The following is a 20,310-nucleotide window of genomic DNA, read 5'->3' on the forward strand; positions in this document are numbered from 1 at the left end:
GGAGCAGCGTGGAATGCTGCACCGCGTAATTCAAAAAAATCCAAAGACGCCGTAGAAGAAACCTAATCCTGACGAGCAGTCTGCGTGTCGCCGCTAAAAATAACCTTGCAGGAGGAAAAAGATCCGTAGAGTGCTTCCATGTTCGAAACAGAAAGGCGAACATGTATCCACGGTTCCGGTGGAGTTATTCTAATAGAGTACTAAAGACGACGTCGAGGAGTGCAGCAAAGAAGAGGAGAAGGAGGAGGAGGAGGAGGAGGAGGAAGAAGAAAAAGAATGATGAACGGTGTGGTCCGCGTGCCGCTGTTGGGTCGGGTCGTGTTGTATCGGGTTTGGTTGCGTGGGGTGGTCGTTCTCGGTGGTAGGGGGTCCGGGTGACCGGTGGGTGGTGTGCTGACGTCATTGTAGCGGCATCATCGCCGCGTGGGCCAATCGGGACGCTCTCTCGAGCCAGGTCCATCGATCCGTCGGCTGCTGTCGTGTGTCCTGGGTTATGACGTCCGCGGGGTGACGTCATCGTTAGCGCCGTTCGCCGTTCGCCGCTGCCACCGCCGCCGCTGCCGCCGTCGCTACACACGCTACGGTTTTAATATAGCGGAGGAACGCGCGCGATCCGGACTCAGTTACGCGGCGGCCGGCCACCCGTGCGAGAGCGTGTCGCTTACTTGCAAAACGTCCGTGCTGTTTTTCCTCTCTCTCTCTCTCTCTCTTGCTGTTTGCGCCAGTCAGTCTACCGCTAGGCTTCTAACCCGTTCGCGGTCTCCGTCTCCCTTCGTGTTATTCGTTTCCTCATCGGCCGTCCGGTCGGTTTGTACCCGGTGTTCTTCCTGGTTCGGCGCCGGTTATTATCGACGATAGATCGCGTGGACTAGTGAGAGGATCTGGGATTACGCGCGAACAAGAATAAGAAAACGAAGAAGAACAAGAAGACGTGGTACACAGCCAAGGACGTTTGTGTTTGAGTTTCGCGTGATCAGAAGAGAAGCAGGCAGACGACACAGCTCGCGTGGTTCCGCGTGCCTCGTGCCGAAGAGACGCACAGAAGTCTGTACCAGCTGATGCTGAAGAGGATAATCTCGTGAACATATCGGACACAGTTCGGACCAAGTAGAAAATGATGTTGTTTGAGGAGGAACGATAATTGAGAAGTTCGCGAAGGACTGATTAGAGAAGCCTGCATGCGAGTGCCTAGGGCAGAGGTGTTTGGGCTCCTTGATGGGGCGCTGACCTCCGAAGACGTCCGGAAGGCTTCGTCGAGCCCTACGACGACACACACAGGTCGGTGATCCACGTGTGTCCTACATCATCATCATCATCAATCACCACACCATTCATCGCACCACTATCATCGTCATATATATATATCTATATAAATATCTTCATCGTTGTTCTATCGGTTTTCCATGTGTTGTGGGTGAGTTGTGTGTGCATTGCCGCCGCGTATCGCGGGGGTGGATCCACGAGACCCGACACCGGGTCTCGTTTATCTCGTTCGGTCGTTCGTGTTCGCCTCGATGATCACACACCTCGAGAAATCCCATGTCCTCACTGGCAGAACCGGCGGCGTCCACGAGCCGTGAGAATTATCGACTGCGAGCTTTCGTCGGCGCCGATCCCCCCTCCCGATTCATCCCCTTTCACTTTCGCCCGTTTCTGCGCGCCGCTACGACGCGATAGATCCCTCGAAACCCGTTCTTTTCACGAACTACTATCTTCCGAGGATTCGCGATCATCGTCCGAGAACTCCGCGATTAAGGGTGCGCGCTGGATACGGGGTTGCTCGGCACGTGCAGCTTTTCAATACCCGTCCTTTTCACGAACAATCTTCGAAAATTCGCGATCATCGTCAGAGGACTATCCCCGTGATTCGATCGATCGTGCGCGTGGGATTAGGGGTTGCTCGACACACCTGCAACCTTTCGAACTCGGTCGGAACCGTTCCGTTCAGGGACTATCTCTCGGGGAATCCGAAGATTTCCGTGATTCGAGTAAGGGTGCGCGTAACACATTAGGGGTTGTTACCACGTGCAGCTTTTCAAACTCGCGCGCGTACGTGCGCGTCTGCGCGTTTTCCGCGGCAGCTCGGAAGGAAATAACAACGGAAGCTGAGGAAGCGGAGAAAGTGCGAGATCCGTTTTGTAGGATGGTCGCGATCGCCGCGGCCATCAATCGTCCGCGCTGGGACATTTGAGAGAGTGCGGGGCGGGGCGGGGACGTTGGATCCGAGATAGGGAGCGAGAAAGAGGAAGAGGGATCAGAGCCCGTTAGCGCTTGTTGGTTGCGCGACTGGTCGGTGAATGAGACGAGCAAAAACGAGGCGCGAGAGTGCTGATCGTACGTGCGATGCGTACCGTGGAGGAGACAGCCACGGAAGCAGCGGCGGCTGACGCCGCGACCACCCACCAGCGTGCTACCACCGGCAGGCATCTGCTCGTCGTCGATCAGAATCACGAGCTCGATCACGATCAACGAGATCGATCGGCGACGATCCATCTACCATCATCCGGTACACCGTACCACCAGGTCACCATCGCGGCGGACACCAACAACAACCATGACCATCATCGGAACCTCGAGCATCACGCGGCGCAACGCCACGATCATTGGAACAAGTGTAAGTTGACGAATTTAAACGAACACAAAAACAAAAAGTCTGAACGAAACGCAGCGAGGAGGAGACACCTCATCAAAGACCTCGAGACCGTCCTGTTATAGTTTCTCGGCCGTCGGTGCACGAAGGATCATCGCAAAAGCGCATATTATATGTACATACATATGTATATGCTCGCTGGCTGCTCGATGCCTGGCAGGTTGTGGTTGCGAACGGTGGTGGAGGTGGTGGTGATGGTGGTGGTGATGGTCGGATTGACGGTGTTAACGATGATGGAGATGGATCGATCTGCCTTTTCGGGGTCGTCGAGCCTGATCATCTTTATGCAAATTGTCGCGATACCTCGGTCGAGCGTTTCTCTCTCTCTCTCTCTCTCTCTCTCTCTCTCTCTCTCTCTCTCTCAAGCGCGCGCGAAATCTACGACTCGTTCCGCGCGATTTCTAATTATCAGCGTAACGATTGACGATCGATCAGATTTTTCAAGCTGCGAGACTAAAATGATTTAAGAACGGCAATTTATTATTCGCAGTTTGTCCAAATTATTGCCGTAAGAATGTACGGTCTCTGATTTTAGTTCGTTACAGTTGAAAGCAGAATAACATTTAGGTTGAGCTAGATTAGTATGTATAAACGTGTCGTTCTCGCTCGAGTTGAGCTCCGTGTAGTTGTCTCTATTTTTCTGCGAGGCTCGTTCACGGAGGTTTCGCGAACGATCGGTGTTGCATACGATTTCGTTTGACGGAATCGACGTCGCCTTAATTTGTCGATCGTCGTCCGATCGTAGATAATCGCGAAGACCTTTTAATCGGGCCGAAGCGGAACGGCGAAGACAATGGTGCGCGGCAACGAAGTCGCGTGCGTTCTCGCTGGAAAACGAAAAAGGTTAATGGGCATGGCATTAAAGAGGAAAGAGCGAGCGAAAAGGAGATGAGGTGCGAACGATAGAGCGAAGGGACGATTTCAGCCCCACTCCTCTCGATTCTCCTCGACCAATCGATCCTAGCTGCGAATAGGATCTAAAGGTTGCGGCTCAGCGATTGGCTTGCGAATCCGTGGTTTCACGCGAGCCCTGTATAATTCTTTGACGAAAAAAGAAAACGCGGTTACGTTTACGGGCGCATTCTCGTTAGCGCTGGTTTCGCTTGAACCCCGCGATATCACCACCATCGTCTCTCGATGTTATTACGAAAAAATTAATTGATCGAAACACAGTGGTCGCAGACTGGTTGATCGAGGCTTCGAAGCTCGTCTCCTAAATTATTCATCCGCGCCTGTATCTTCGGCCCCAGCAACAGATTCCTTATTGGAGGACGCGATTACGTCGGTAAAGGGGTGGGTACTCTGCGGTACCCTTTCTTAAAACGAAATCAGCCGAGAATATGGCCCGACAGGCCACTAAAATAATCCCAAAACCAATTCAAACTTCGGGAATAGAGATCCTCTATTCAATTATTCAATTTATTATGCTCGTAAATCCGAAATGACTGGCACTCCTGAAGTCGTTGAATTCTATACGGAATAAAAATTGTTTGAATCGAATCGATCTTGTTGTTCGTCGCGTGGAAAAACGTAAAAGATAAACAGCGATTCTCTTATTTTCGGGTGGCAGAACGCGATAGGACGGTTTTACAGGTGTAATCGGTACGTTAAGGTAAATATAGTCTGGCAATGGGCCGAGTGCACGGCAGTCAGGCTGGCCGGTGATCAGGCAGCTAGTCAGGCAGGCTGGCTAGCAGGAAGGCAGGCGTTTCTTTTCCGCGTGCATAGTTGGCCCGCACGAGACACGAGACCTGTCGCAGGAAAGAAGAGACCGCGGCGAGAACAAATATAACTCGCGCGAGTCGGTGCGTGTGGTGCGTGCGGTGCAGGTGCGGTCACCGGTTCTCGTGTTCTGGCCCCCCACGAGAGAGGCTCTCTCGTTGCTCGAGTTGCGAAAACCGATTGCCAGGTTCGCGAGACTAACGGCCGTGACAATGGTAAATCAGCGCTTACTATGACTTCCGCGCGTCGAACGCCCGCCCGGTTATGTTCTCCGCGTGTCGCTTCTCGCGGTCCCGGGCCCGTTAGCCAGACCGTTTCGCTATCGATAGTCGATCGGCTGTCAGTCTGACCGTTACGTGGGCACGTGATTGCGATATATACGCCAGTTTCGGATATCGGAAAAAATCGGGAACGTACCAATACTCGCAGGCTGATAAACGTATCGACCCAGAGATCTCGAAACGGGCCCGTGATCAGCGAATCCGAACGATACGTTGGGACCGTTCACAATTTTCTGCCAGGAATTTCTAAGGTGTACCTTCTCGAATGGCTTAGTAATATTTAGCGCGTTCCGCTTGATATTCTTGTACGCCAAGGGGTTAAGCAGTCAGAGTGTCCCAGGTTTCAGGTGCCAAATTTTGCCAATATATTAGAATATAGGGTTTGGCACCTTAAACCAGTACAGTTTGAAAAACGACTTGACGAAGCTTCGCGACCACCGAAGCACAAGTTTCGTAGTAGTACCATGTAATTTTCGTACAATCATTCTTCTGGTACTTGCAATATCTTAGAGGACAGTGGTTCATTTACATTTAAGTGTGGACACACTGCACTTTATTATGTAGTTGGGAAGTAAACAGTCGCGATCAGCCTTGTTACGCTCGACGTGTTATAATTCTGGTATAATTTACATACCGGGTATGCAATCATGGTAAAATCCGGGGGTTGATTCTACGCTGAACAAACGGGTCAAACATGCCCAATACTATCTTTTTATACGACGCTCTGTTCTCGAGATAATCGAGTTTGAAAATTCGTATTATATAGTCGACTCCCGGGACTTACAATTGAAAAGCGCAGAATCTAATTTAGCCTGTAACTATCCTCGCGGGAAAGCTAGAGGGTTGAAATTTTACCCGGAGGGGTTTTCTCGGTCAGCTTTCGAATGGTTCGGCAGTCATTGAAAAACCAGTCTTAATCGACCAGTTTATCGGCTAGAGTTTTGGGGGCGAGACAAAGTTTTGCTTGGGGCTGGGTTCCGCGGGTGAACAAGTGGTTCGAAACTTTCGAGCTGTACTGTATGACTGTTATATTTCACGCTCACGTGTTAGAGTGACACGTCCGCGTCCCGTTCACGAGAGTGTATGTTAATAGGCCCCGGTGTAATCGCGCGACGCGGCGCGGCGCGGCGGACGGTTTCGCCTCGCAAGTAGTTAGGTGCAATCAGACTCGGACATTAGCGGAACGTGCATCGTAGCCGGCCGTCTGAGCTGGCACGTCGGTAACTACTTAATTCTTTTTAAACGCTCGGTGCACCGTTCGCGCCAGAGGCCCAGTGTTCTCCTCGGTCTCGGTGCGCGATCCTCGCTTGCATACGCAATCGACGATAAAATCTTCCGTCGTTATTCCGCGAAATAATGAAGCGTAATTTGTTTTATTACGAATAATTATATCGGATCGGCATGACGCGGAACGCGGAATGTGGGTCGCCGTGTGATCGGTTATGGTAATAACATTGTGTTTGCCATCTCTGGATCGTCGTTCGGGCATTCTCCTGCCGATTCCCGCGTGCAAACATTATAAATCGATTCGACATGATCGAACCACGGGTGTTTATGCAAATATGCGATCCGATAGGAACTGGTTTCGACTCATGTCAGTATTTTTTCCATTTCTAACCAAGTTCCACTTAAAAGTAAAAACTCGTTAAACTTTATCGGTAATTGTCGGCGAGTTCTTCTTTCCAGATGATGACTGACAAAATACAGAATTAATTGTAACGTTCGTAGAAAAATCGCGACGCAAGAAACGAGTCTTCTTCTGTCGCGCGGTCGAACAAAATCGTAATGGAAATTACGAACGCGTGTAAACATGTTCGCGTCAATCGTGCATTGAAATTCAGGCAACCGTGTTTACCGTTAATTGACTCGTCTAATTAGGTTTCTTATTTCGCGTTCTGCAATTACGCGATTCTATTAGCGCGGTTACGGCGAGAGTATAAGGGTTCAATGTTTAATTCACGCATTGGCGGTATTATAGAAGTCCCAGTTCTTCCAGGAAAATATTATCGGATAAAAATATCCGCACGGCTGACCTTCTTCAAGCTGTAAAGACACTATTCATAGGTACGAATTTTTTCCTAGACGATAATTGACACGGTTATGTAACGAGGAGCTTCTAGAGCGAGAGTTTAACCACCGGCATATGGTCTTTGCGACGGTGACGGTGCGAGGCCGAGGACAGAATAGTCGAAACCGTTCGCAGAATCATAAAATTGGATAGTATTTTGACGGCAAGCGCCCGTGGGGCGGGCAGCGCTTCCTAGAGGCCAATTGCATTGTTTTACTGGCCGAACTAAATATACGTGCGAGGCGTGCGATCCGCGGCTGCTTGGCTGGGATACAAAGGCGACCAAAGAAACGACCAACACGACCGGCATCACGTGCCGTTACACTTTTCACGTTTCTGTCGTGCTAGAACTATGAACGACCGCCGATTCATCCCTCGGCGCGGCGCGGCGTCGCTCCATACTCGTTCGACACTTTTAGATACCTTTCTCGAATTAATTTGCGCTCCTAATATACTCCATCTTCGCATCACTCATTTTTAGTACTCGATTTAGTGTCAATTCTACGGTCCTGACAAATGTTACTAGAAATCAAGGCGAAAGAGTTCAGACACTCGTTTTGGGTTGTATTAGATTCAAGTTTGATCTCATCAACGTCGTTTTAAATCGAGCAATGTTCTTCTTATAAATACATACTTTTTCGCAGGGGGTGAGTGATAGGGTTAATCCAATTAACAGTTTCCGTCTGCCCTTCTACCGAGTTCTTTATATTTTTGGCTGTCTATACATACATTGATTTACATCCCTAGGTTGAATCTCTCAGAAAACTCTAGGAACACGATCCTTTCGGGATGGTTTTTGTCCACGTGAGGATATAATAGGGAAGTTGGGAGGAATAATGGGGCATCGACATCAAGGCGTCGTCGGATCGGAGGCAGACGATGACAGGTTGTTGCTCGATTGCGGCGCTGCGTTTTTCATGAGGCTGTGGTCTCGCGTGGGCGGGAATGGCCCCTTGTTTCCGGCGGGAGACACGCGATCAGGAAACAATCGGATCCCGCCCCTGGGCCCCGGGCTACGGAATATACCGGTGGGCGGCCCCGTCGATTCATATTGCATAAATGCTATACCGCGCTTCGTCAATTATGCACCGGCCGTGATTCGAAACCGGCGAAACTTTCGTTCGGTGAACGCAACAACGCCGCGCCGGTACCCATGCTCGAGCATCGTGCTGCACACGTATCCCCAACCGGGAAGACAAGACGCGCGCGGATTCCGAGTCGCGATAATTATAATTAATCGAACGCGATGCCTGCTCGATAAACGCCGATCGATCGCAATTTCGTCGTTGCGCAACCACGAAATTGCTCGTCTACTCGAGACAGACCTGCTGGGCTGACGAAGCGTTGAAAATGCGAGAGACCCGTGTCGCAAGCACGATCTCCTCCAAAACCTGATCGAAGACGCATTTCGATCGAATTCGATTGCGAATTCATGCATTTACAGTTTATCAAATACAGATTATAGGAATTTAGAGAAGAAACATTTTATTGATGACTATCGGAAAAGAAAATTTTTTAAGAAAAGTTTGGTGTCTACAGGATTATGCCTAATTGTGTTAGCTAAACATCTTTATAGACGCGTCGGGGTTGCCACCACTGTGCACAGTCACATAGGGGGCGTTCCTTTTAGTCTAGAAGGGGGGAGAAGAATAGGAGGGCTCAGCCAATCAGCGGGCGCACAGTCGGATGCACCGTTCTCTGTAGCGGCTCCGATAGTTACAGGTGGCGCGACGATAGGGAGGGAAGACCGTGGATTCTGTGGTTTTTTAGCCGGGTTGAAGAACGGACATCAGGGAAGGCCTGTACGTCGATGCGGTGAGAAAAAGAAAGATTACTGGAGCCGCGTAATGAGATTGTGACACGCGCATAATGACTCTCGAATCGATAAGTGACGTTGATGCATATGAACGCGCGTGCCAGCGGTGAAAGGGTCAGTAGTCAGACGGTGGCTCTATAAATACCGAGGAGGACTTAATTCGTTGTGTTTTCAGCGCGGTTGATCGACGCCGCGGGATCGATAGGGATCACGGGTTTGGCTCTTCGATCGATCGGATCGGTGGGGAACGGAACATGAGGAAAAGGGGGCAGGGGGCACGAGGAAAGAAAAGGAAAAGAGACGGCGCGACGTGGCGATGCATGCAACGTGTCGCGTCGCCTCGACGACCGCGGCCGCATGCCCGAGAGGTTTATGGTAATTCGGCCGAACCAAGTAAAAATGTGTAACGCGACCAACCAGCTGACGCGTGGCCTTGTTTCACCTGAAATAGATTTCACCGCGGAAACGTATTCCGCGCGCGAGTTTTGACACGGTGCAACGGAGCCCGTAATTTCTCCGCCACGGCTCGCCGCGCCGCTACGAGTGCGCTGCCGTTCGAGCAACAACGCTTAGGCGAACCACGCTCGATGCTGAGACCGTTATCCAAACCGCTGGACCGCCGGGTTGACGGTTGACTCGAATAATGATCGATTGCGAGAAGCAGAAGCTCTTGCTTGCGATGTATGTTCACCTGTAGCCGCAGAGAGAGAGAGAGAGAGGAAAAATGATAAGGGTGAATTGACTGGGACGATGGTTGGCTGCGTCATAGCGCATCTATTCGCGGTGCGTCGAATCGACGCGATTCTAGGATACACCGAATGTTCCTATCGGCCAAGAATAGCAACCGGATTTGTTTCCGGCGTGCTTCCGCGCGTCAGAAGCGCGGCTAGTTCGTTCGGTGGTTCCGCCTACGTAAACCGCGGCTCGAAATTCCCGTCGCGACGACGACGACGCGTCGATACCAGGAACTAACGGAGAGCTACGTCACGGAGAAACGAACCGAACCGGGAGAGAGAGACGCAATCCTAAGTGCAATTTGCATAGCGGAGCGTGTGTCTATCCGATCGATTTTTCGAAGCGGCTCCCTCTCTCGCGTGTCCCCCACCGTGAAAGAATACATAACGATGTTGCCGGGGAAGTGCGCGGTGCGCGAGTATTCCCTCGACGGTCGTTTCATTCAAACCTGACGCACGAACGCGGCGGTTTCGCGCGCAAACTCCGGCGCCGCGACGCCACCGCCGTTCTCTCTCTCTCTTTCTCTCTCTCTCTCTCTCTCTCTCTCTCTCTCCCCCTCCGTCTCTCTCCTGTATCCCCGGCATTAACTCTGACGTCACCGCGACGCCCCCGTTCGTCATCGACCGACCGACGGCATGACGACGTCACACGTACCGCCAAGGACGACGCTATTTCGGGCGTTATGCATTGCCGTCCTCGCCGCCGTCTTCGCCACCTCCTTTCGACGTGGCCGTCGACGACGTCGTGAGTCCCGTCCGTCGATATCGTCGTTCGACGATTCTCCGTCTCTCGTTCTCAGTCACCAAACGGAGATTCCGCGGACCGCGTCACCGTCTCGCAACGACGACGCGTGTCCGTCAGCCGCCACGCGGTCCAACTGCATCCGGTGCATCGAGGCGGCACAGTGTCTCCGAGTGCAACTGCCTGGACAAAATTCAAACCCCCGCTCATTTCAGAATCACAACCTTACACAATTCATTCATGTATATGTATAAAACGTCTTTAATCTATCTGGAACAGTTGCGAAATAACTACATTGTATGTAGTAATAACCGATTTTCTGTTTTCAATGTAAAGTGGAAGAATATTAGAGTGCAGTTTTGTCCAACTAGCTGACTCTCGGAACACTCTGCAACGATGACGCAGCGTAGACTCGACAACAACGTCGACGTCTAAAGACTTTCGACTACTTTCGAGTGATCGTGTTCAAAGTTTCGCGTTTTTCCGATCATGAAGATCACGGACGTTTTCTGCGACGTTTTTCACGAAGGACACGTGCTGCGAATCCTTGATCCCGGATGTCCTGTCCATGTGAAATGAGGTAATGCCGAGAAGCCCGTATCGATTCGCTGTTGTATATCGGCCGTTTTTCTTATCGATTTCGCGAACATCGAGTCACTCTATGACGGTTCCCTCTGTATTCTATGTCTTCGCGTCGTCAAGCGATTCCGGAATGCGAATGTTACGAAAGGATGCAAACAGAGTTAAAAGTTTTCGCGCATTGTCAGCGTGGTTATTGATTCTTCGGAACTGTCGAACGAGTGCTGACACGCTCTCTCTCTCTCTCTCTCTCTCTCTCTCTCTCTCTCTCTCTCTCTCTCTCTGTTCTCAAACTACCCTCTGTTGTTGGGGCGATTAGTTTAAAGAGACTCTGCTTTTATATTGTTCGAAGGGGACGCGTTTTATAGTGTGTCGGTGTTCGTTCTATAAAGCGTATTCTCTGTTTGAGATATTATGGAGATTGTGGAACACCTGCCGAGTAAAGTGTACTACCCCCAGCTCTTAAAGTAAAGCTGTTGACAAGTTATACGAGTGTTCTGCTGGTTAAGAGTTGGCGGAGTTGCTGGCAATGATAGCTTCTTGTTAGAAACTGTCCGATCGCGATAGTATATAGAACATTTTAAACTCTTCTCTTGTTCTGTAATTGTTCTGAAACTACCGTACATTTGTAACGTCAAGTTGAGAAATTGTCAATTCGCAGCGATTTTGCTATTTCTCGACAAGTGTGTAGACGAAATGTTGAAACCAAATTGAAACTGGGTCACTGGGTACGTAGTTATCGACACAAATATCGCAAGTTGTCCAACTCTCGCTATTATAAAGACAGTTGTCGAGCTCTCCAAAAGTACGAAAGCTTTAACATTTCCAGCTCGAAAATCTCCCGGCGCGCAGACGAGAAAAATCCGAATTTCTTTGGAAAGCGTCGGAAGTTCCATTGAGGAGGAATGGCGCATTCGGCTCGACCTTGAGAAGCGTCACGTGGTGTTCACAATTTTTGCAGTGGTGTGACCGGCGCGCCGCGGCGCACGGACGCAATCGTTTCCCGGAAACCGCGTCGAGATGACGGAAACGAGAGGGAGCGAGAGAAAGGGGCAGCGGAAGAGAAAGAAAAAGAGAAAGAGAGAGGGAGAGAGAGCGAGGCGGGCAGGTTCGAATCGCCACGCGAGATCCTCGCTCGCTGCTCGCGTAACCGTCGGCGTGGCGGTGGTTAAATTTAACGGCGAAGCTCAGGATTAGCTTGTCGCGACTGGTTTCCGCGTGACGTTACTGCGAGCAGAAACGGCATGAGGGGGAAGAGGGATGTCGTAACCGGTGCCAAAGCTGACTTGTGACGACGCATCGCGCGCGTGCTTTTGACGCGAGCTTTTTGCGGCGTCGCGAAACGTAAATACCGGTGCGATGCCAGTCTTTGGTGAATGACCGACCGCCGGAAAAGATTCTGTCGCCTAAGCGCAGCCTGCTAATGCTAATCGTTGATCCTCAAACAGCTGCTAAATGGTCAACGATGCGGGACTGGTACAGCGAATTCGCGCAGTGAAATTCGCAGATTAAGGTCGTAAGGATGAATTGTCGTTTGCAAATGTATCCAGGAACATGTTCTTATGGAGAGGTGAGCAATGAATGGAAGAAGATCGGTTTTCCGAGAATGCATTTCGCAGGCGTTGATCGATCGAAGGTTATACTCTTCATCGCGCATATTTTACCGTCGTAAATATAACGGCACTTTTAGCCGTCTGAAAGTGATTCCGTGTGATGTCATGAAGTAGAAATGCGGGAGCCATCGTAAGAGATGGGGAATAAGTTGTGCTGCTGCGAGAGACTGGTCATCGTGCGCGATGCACCGCGCACCGCGAATTCGCACGAGAGAATCTCCATTAACGCTAAACCTACCACGAGGGGTCGAATCACCCATTTTAGATTTTTTATTTGACAATTATTGAATATATTTTTTGACTTCAGTAAATATTATATAGTAAAAGCCGCACAAAATATAAATAAATTTAATCTTGTTACTTTTTGTTTATGGTCGGTAGGTTTAGCGTTAAATTGAAACTGGCGATGTTACCGGATACGTCTCGTATTCGACAGCTTCTGGCGGGAAAAGTGTGTGTTCGCCTATAGTAGTCAGACGTCCTCGTCTGGCCAGGGCCAGGGCCATTCTCCTGCAGCTTGAATTCTCTTACCGAGGCAAGTCGCGACCCAATTAGACGGTTTACCGTCGCGATGATAATTTCAATGCTCGCGTAAGGTGAAGGAGGCTCGCTCGTTCGATCACGGTAGAAAGGAATAGCTGAATCCGACCACAGCACGAGCCGCGCGGCGCATACACGCGACACGTCATTTAATTTTCATGCAAGAAAGCTGTCGTCCTCTTGCCGTGACCTCGCCGCGGAATGCTCGGGACAGTTATTTGAAAAGTTGTCGATTAACCAGCGCCGCGATACCACTAATAAATTTCCATGCTGTTCCATCTCGCCACCGGTCGACCGGTGATTTATGGCTGGCGTCGATCCGCGCGCGCGGGTCGGGTGCAGCATCGCTTGCGATCGGCTGAAAGTCGACTCATTAGCGTCCCCACCGATGCATAATAATCGTGTCGCTAATCTCATTCAAACACGTGACGGGGCAATGGAATCGAGGAGCATGATGTGACGGAGGTAACGGAGCGAGCCAGTTCCGCGGAACGAGTCAAGGACAACGTCACCGTTCCACCGATACCGATCAGGATCATTTTTCCGGCGATACTGGAAAGCCCCTTATAATCTACTGAAGCGACGAGGAAGATGAGAATGCTACGATACAGTTTGAAAATTACATCATTAACGAATGCTTCCGTTGCCCCCTGTCAGTCCGATGCATAGATCTTTTCTGGTCCTGAAGGAGTTCGAAAAATAACTCTTGATCCAGCCCAGCCTGTACGAAAACCAGGGTCTCGTCGAATAAATCTCTGCAGCCAGAGGCCAAGATTAAACATGAAAAGCATCTTCGCGTCAACCTTGTACTATATGTAACTCGACGATTCTCGGATTCCGGAAGAGCGGAAATTTCGTGCGAATTTACGGTAAACTCGACTCTGTTATGTCTCGGCCGTCGATCACGATGGATCAACACGGAAGATGTCTCTGTCCAGAGTGCGAAGCTTCTTTTGGATCGTCGAAGCGCACTCGAAATATCTTCAGACACATCGTCGAAGACGTGTTTGACGATCAGTCTCGTCAAAGCAGGTCGGACGTGTTCCGGGCACTTTGAAGTCACGGGAAAAGAAGCCGGGGAAACGCGGGGGTACCGGGCTTCCGCCCCTGCACTGTTTCCAAGGGGTTGGGGGATGCTCGATCGATGAACGGAACTGCGGTACAACAATGACGTCATCGACGACGTCGCAGTATGACGTTACGAGGTAGCAGGGGGTGGTTGGGAGGCGCAGTGGAGCTGGTGGGAACAAGGGATGGAAACGGGCGGAAAGCAGCTGTGCAAGGGGGTGGAAAAGAGAAGGGGGTCTCGTACCTCCGAGAATGTGTTGACGACCCACACACAGGGGTGGCGGTGCGATCGCACGTGTATGTGTGCACCTGAGTCTGTTTAACGGGGGCGAGCAAGGCCGCCGGTTAAAGCGGATAGTCCGATGCGTTATCGAGCGTCGAATTTTAACAGGTGGAAACTCAACGGATGATCTCATCCGTCTAAGTCTTCTCGTTTCTCGCATTTTGTCAATCTTTTTAGAAGGATACGCCGAGGGTCTTCGTCGGGAATACGTTGATTTTATCGTGGGAAGCTGGGTAAAGAGGTGAACGAGAGTTTCCGAGGATAAGGGATGAAACTAGGTGAAAGACGATGACTCTCTTAAAGGTGTCCTCGTTTCGCGGACAGGCGGCTGATTTATATAATAAATATTGTTGAGCGCATCCGGGCATCGTTCTACCCCTCGAAATCAATTCGAACTTGCGTTCTTGTGAATTTCTCGGCTTCTCCGACCGGATCGTTTAGAATATCGTTGCAGGGGGTAGTTTCAGGAGCCGCTATCGAGCATTCCAGCTCGATCAACCACGCGTCCAGCCCGAGAAGGGCCCGTTCGATTGTTTCACAACGGATCGAGCAGAAACTCGGCCGCCAGTGTGTCGATGCGGCGTTATCAGATGTGTTGTCGTTCTGTTTTCCCGGTCGTGATCCGCCGTCGAGCGTGTGCTGCCCGGGCTTGATTTGCCCGAGCGACTTCGATCAGATAAATTTCGTGGAATCGTGCTACGTGTCCCAATTTACCGTGGCGCGCGCATTTTCTGCTTTTCTACGGTTTCGCCTGCCTGCCTGCGCCCCTTTGCCTTTGCGCGTATCTCCATCGTGAATCTGCGCGAGCGACTTTCCGCGGACCAAGAACGCTTGTCCGACAACGGTAAATTAGCGTTCGTTCCGAGACTTTAACGCGGAAAAATTCTAGGGACCGACGTATCAAGCTGGTATTCTCGTGTATTTAACCGAGAAACCGCGAGTCAACGCTGAAATAATTTATTTCTCACTTCGCTAACTTGGCGTTAGACGCGAGACACGCTTCTTTTGCATTCGAGATCGATTCGCTGGGAAACGCCGCAATGTAGATCACTCTGGCCGGTGTCAAAAGCCAAGAAAGCTTGCATGTGTCTCTTAGAATAGGAGACTTTGGTGTCGATAGATAAATCTGGGGTTACACGTGTTTCTGGGCTTGTTAGATCGCTTTCGGGATTTATGGTAGTTGTTGAGTTTGTTCAAGCGGTTATGCGGCGTTCAGAGAATTGCTGTTGGCGATAGAATTGTCCGTGGGTTGTGGCGTGAATCAACCACCATTCGATGTATTATAATTGCCGCGAATCTTCCTTGTCTAAGGGGTGATGATTAACGATGCAATATGTGCTGCAATGTTCGTACAATATAAAGGGGCTGCTTTTTTATATTTTTCTACACGAATAAAACATCGAGGAAGGATTATCGAAAGTGGAACAAATCTGTGGAAACATCAAACGGCGATCGGCGATCGGCGATCGGCGGCGAAGCGCGAGTGAAATTGCTCGCCGAAAATGACGGGGGGAGGAGGGACAAAGGATCGCAGCCTGCAATTTCCCGGCACTCGCCGGCGAAACGCAACAATTTGCAAAGATTAACGTTAACGACGAATATTCTCGGAGGCGGCGTGGCAGTCGGGTTACCCGCGACAGGTTGCAACGGGCACACCGCACCGGTGCGCGGTGGTGGCGGAGAAACGCCTCTCGTCTTCGTCTTGCGCGATGAAAATCCGCTTCGGCGAGAGCGAGGGAGAGGCACGAATTCGCTTTACGAGCTCGTCGGCCTTGAGGCCTCGAGGCTCAACGAGGTCTCGATCCGTCCTGAGTCGGTCACAGTTGTTCGGTATGCGGACCTCGATCTAAGCGACTAAATCACCCGTTCGTTTGCTCGTTGCACGATACGCCGCTCGTGTACGAACGAATCCTCGACCTCCGCCGAGAGGACTCCTGGATCCACCGCATCGGTGATCGCTGGACCCCTTTCGCATGATTCCTGCGTTCCCGATCCCTGGATACCCTGCTTGTTCGTTGTTCCTCCTCGAGCTTATTCTCAGTCCGACCCACGATCTCTCAAAATTGTTGCTGGAAGAGGTGAGAGGAGAGGATTTGAAAATCAGACAGAAAAGTGTTTCATTTTGCACCGAAACCGTGAAATACAACGTAGGGCAAAGGGGTTGATATCAGGCGATCCGTCACCTAGCGTCCAGTTTTATGTGTGATGATTGGTCGCCCGTCGCTTTGTTAAAAGGTGTCTCGATAGATCTGGAATCGCGATTCCTCGCGAGTAATCCCGATCTGAAGATTATCGTGTTTTCACCCGATGATTTATGCGGTCGTCTCGATCTTATCGATCGTATGTATGTATTTACCTCGAATCATGCGCTCGCGGATGCGCTCGCGACGACATTATCGAGCTGTCGAAGCAAGGGCGAAGCGATTAACACTCACCTCGAACTTATGGCTTCCGTGATTAACGATGCTGCTGGGATAATTAGGCGCGACGAATCACTTATTCTTCATCAAATTCTACACTCATTTGTGGCAACATTGGAATGTCCTCGTTCTTCATTATATTCTCCACCATTCGTTAATTTAGAACAGTCTCGAGTGCACAGCGTTCGCGGAAAAATCTGCGCGCAAAATTGACGTTTCATCTGAAATTTTCTGCTGCAGTTAGGCGATCGAACTGTAGCCTCCGAGTGTGCAAACATCGAGTTTTTGATCGTGGACATTGAAGCAACCGGTGCACGCTCTCCAGACGGGGACTAATTAGTTTACGGCAGTTTAGCGGAGTTATAAAGGACGCCATAATGAGCGGAACGTGTAAGCATAATTAATTTGCGTCGATATCGAAAATAGCGAGCGATGTGCTCTCCTGTGCTAGGCGAATATTCAGTGGCTGGGAACGTTGATCGAAATTCTTGCGTGTCGCTTTCGCTTCTCTTTAGAACGGACGCGGAGGAGAGAGACCTGATTGGTGCTTCCACGAAAACAGTAATTTGCATTTCGAGTTTCGCAATCGAAGCTGTACATAGGCTGATAATGCACCTGGATCTTCCTTCTGTTCCGCTGACCACAGAAAAACACGTTCACTTAACACGCTGTATCTTCTTAATCGGACGCTAAAAAGCGTAACGAACGAGTCCATTAAGTCTCTTGAATCATGCATCGCACGCTTCACACGCTTAGCTAACAAAATATGCGGACTAGTCTCCCAACGCTATTTTCGCATCGGACAAGATGGACGCTTTGCTAGACCTCCAATGCATCTCGCGGAAAGCAAAGCTTATCGATATCACGTAAAATGCATGTTTCAAGACCCTAAAGATTCAGGCTCGACCCGAGCGTTTCTTCAGCTCGCTATGGTCCACGTATCGCCGGACTGTCTGAGAATTTCTTCTTCCCAAAGCCAACGTTTCTCCTCGAAGCGTAGACTCAACAGATTCCGACGACAAAATCAAAAGTGTCCTCCTTCACACATTATCTCTTGTCAGCTTTCTTCGACAGCACGTGAATGTTTCTCCATAGACCCAGGCTCGTCTGGAAAGCATCGGGCTGAATGATTTTGATTATTCCATTCTCATATGACATTTCTCGTTCGAGTGGTTGCCATTTCGGCAGCCCACCGAACGGTCCAAAGCGGAGAGACCAATTTAGCAGGTACTCGACCGATCTCGACGGCTCCACCAGGTCGCCCCCTGCTTTCAGAATCGAATCGGCTCTATGGTATCACCTGGAGATCGTATCCCCGGTTTCGGGGTCACGGAACCTGCAGCTCGTTTCCGACCGCGGTATGGGTGTCGCGTATTGCCCGCTCTGGCGCATACCAACCAGAGAGATCCTATCTGGCGCGTTGTCGCGGCGCGGCGACACGCACGCACACGTGCGCACGCTACACGTTTCTTTTCCTCCTCGATCCTTTTTTCTCTCTGGCCCCCCTCTCTATCTCTCGGAGGCAAAGACACCAGTTCTCGTAGCCAGCTGGTGTCCGCGGGATCGGCAGTCTCGGCAGAGAAATTTCAAGGAGAAATCGAAATCGAAATCGAAATCGAAATCGAAATCGATACGGGATCAAGCCCGAAAGCGGCTCTCCGATAACGGATTTCCCTGGACGATCTAGCCGTCCTCCGTGGCTAGATCCACGGATCCAAGCGACGTCCGATCCGCGTCGAGCTGTTTTACGAGAGAAAGCGAAGAAATGTCCGGGGCAACTTTGCCGGTTAATTTATGCCCGTTCTTGGGGCGTCGAGTGGCGATGATCGCCGTTTAATGGCCCCACAGGTCGAAACGACAGAAATTTATCATCTCGTAAACGTTTATTTGATTACCGGCTTTTATCGAAGCGTTTATTGTGTCTCGCTTTGTGCAACAACGATAATAGCCGTAGTCTATCATCCCGTGAATCTCGCGTCGACTTCTATCGAGCCATTATACTAGCCGACAGGTGTAAACACAGGTGTAATTGGAACCGGAACACCAAGCGTCATCTCCGATCTAACGATTGCAATTTTTCGTCGTACGATATATCGTTCGAAAAACGTTTCGAGACTCGCGGTGCCGCAGGCTTTCTTTTGCGTGTCTCGCATTTAAAACACCGCTCCCATCTTTCTGCGAGCTGTTTCGCAATCTTTTAACTGATGCTGCTGAAAACTTATGTTTTATGTATTAAGCACCGATATTTTCTTTTTCGTCGGTGTTATCTTGATTGAAATCGATTCGACGCAGGGCCAGGAAGGGTTAAAAACTGTTTGAACATAGTTCGATGGGGCATAATAATATTAACTCGTCGAAGGGACAGCAACAGGTTCCCGGGCAGCGCGTTGGGTTTCTTCGTTAACGTTAATGCCAGGCCGCGGCTGATTAATGAGGCTAATAACTCGCGCGGATCGACGGTGAACGGCGCAGCGAAACGCCTCGCGAAATTGTTTGACAGGTGGCACACCGCGCGCGTACCTTAATTCCCATTGATCCCGCTGATTAATGAGCCCTATAAATCATCCGGCGAAGCGCGGCGTGTTTGCGCACACCGTGCATATTAAGAAATCCGTCTCATCTTCGGTTCCCGCTCCCAAGCAGTACATAATCCTGTTAAATATTATATTTGCCCGGCGGACGAACCGTGACGGCCATTGACAGTCACGATCCAACCTCCGATTGATCGATCGGTGGTAGATCTCTGCCGTGTATCGGGCGAAAGCGACTCGCGACGACTCGTAAGCTGCTAAGATTTTCGTTAATGCCTCGGAACTTGATTAAGATTCGTCAAAACGTCTTGAATAATTTCAGCAAAAACATCTTCGATAAATATTTCCTCTATTAGCGCAACATTATTGAATAACGGACGATGAAATCTTGGCTGATGGTCGCGCGGAACACGTTTTTCTGGCGTCGATAACGCAAGAGGTGTTTTAAAGCGGTAATACGCGCGTTAATTAGACGGATTGAGAAAAGCGTTTTAGAGATAGCCCGCGAGCGTCTGTATCGTCTGGCGCAACATTTTTACCTTCGAAACGAACCGGCCGACTCGGCCAATCGATTTTTCCCGACAATCCGCAAGGACGATCACTGAAGACGATTACCGAATACTTGTATCACCCGGTTGCAACGCTCGTCCTTCACCTTCAACTAGTTTCACTATACCCGCGTATCTCGCCACGACCCACCACCAGCTTCACCATCGATTTTCGTCGCTGGCTCTCGTACAACCTTCTCCAAGGGCATTCGAACCATCCACTCCTGCAGTTTCACCTTTTTTTCTCTCGTCGAATTCTGCACGGATTTTCGCTTGGCAAGCCGACGCACTTGCGAACGCAGTTCTCGCGTAAACATAAATATTTGACACTCCAACGAGTATACATATATGTACTAATTTACAGACTATTGTTTCTGTTGCACAAATTCTTTACGCAAACATTCACGCCTGCACGATCAAATTGTCACTTTTTCTTCGGTATACGACAAAAAGGTATGATATAATTATACTGGTATTACAGGCTCGCGATCGTCGTCAGAACAATATATCGATATAACGAAACAATTTCGAAGGGAGTTCGGTATAAATATCCGCTGCTGAATATTCATTTCGGTATAATAAGAAGATTTCAGCGGCTTTTGTCGTCGCAGGCCTATTCCACTATCGAAATAAATATACAGAAAGGAAAAACATTCTGTAAGAACTATGTCGCGATGCGAAGTCGATCTGTCAAGCCGATTTGTTTCTTTTGAAA

At 50.1% G+C, this 20,310-nt stretch overlaps 1 protein-coding gene across 7 annotated transcripts in view; it reads left to right on the plus strand.

Annotated features, from left to right (window-relative positions):
• The first annotated feature begins 275 nt into the window (after positions 1-275).
• The window catches only part of Hr38 (Hormone receptor-like in 38), a 54,419-nt gene continuing 34,384 nt past the window's right edge, over positions 276-20,310 (plus strand). For 2 of the 7 annotated variants that reach the window (XM_076429363.1, XM_076429365.1), the window contains exon 1: positions 277-2,614. In XM_076429363.1, the coding sequence (XP_076285478.1) occupies positions 2,344-2,614 (271 nt within the window). In that variant the 5' untranslated portion in view covers positions 277-2,343. Of the gene's footprint in view, positions 6,718-7,538; positions 10,594-20,310 lie in introns of those variants that run through there. The other 5 variants (XM_076429364.1, XM_076429366.1, XM_076429371.1 and 2 more) reach the window with 5 other exon arrangements.

This window comes from Lasioglossum baleicum, chromosome 8, assembly GCF_051020765.1.
Source record: "Lasioglossum baleicum chromosome 8, iyLasBale1, whole genome shotgun sequence".
In the NCBI taxonomy this organism is placed as follows: domain Eukaryota; kingdom Metazoa; phylum Arthropoda; class Insecta; order Hymenoptera; family Halictidae; genus Lasioglossum; species Lasioglossum baleicum.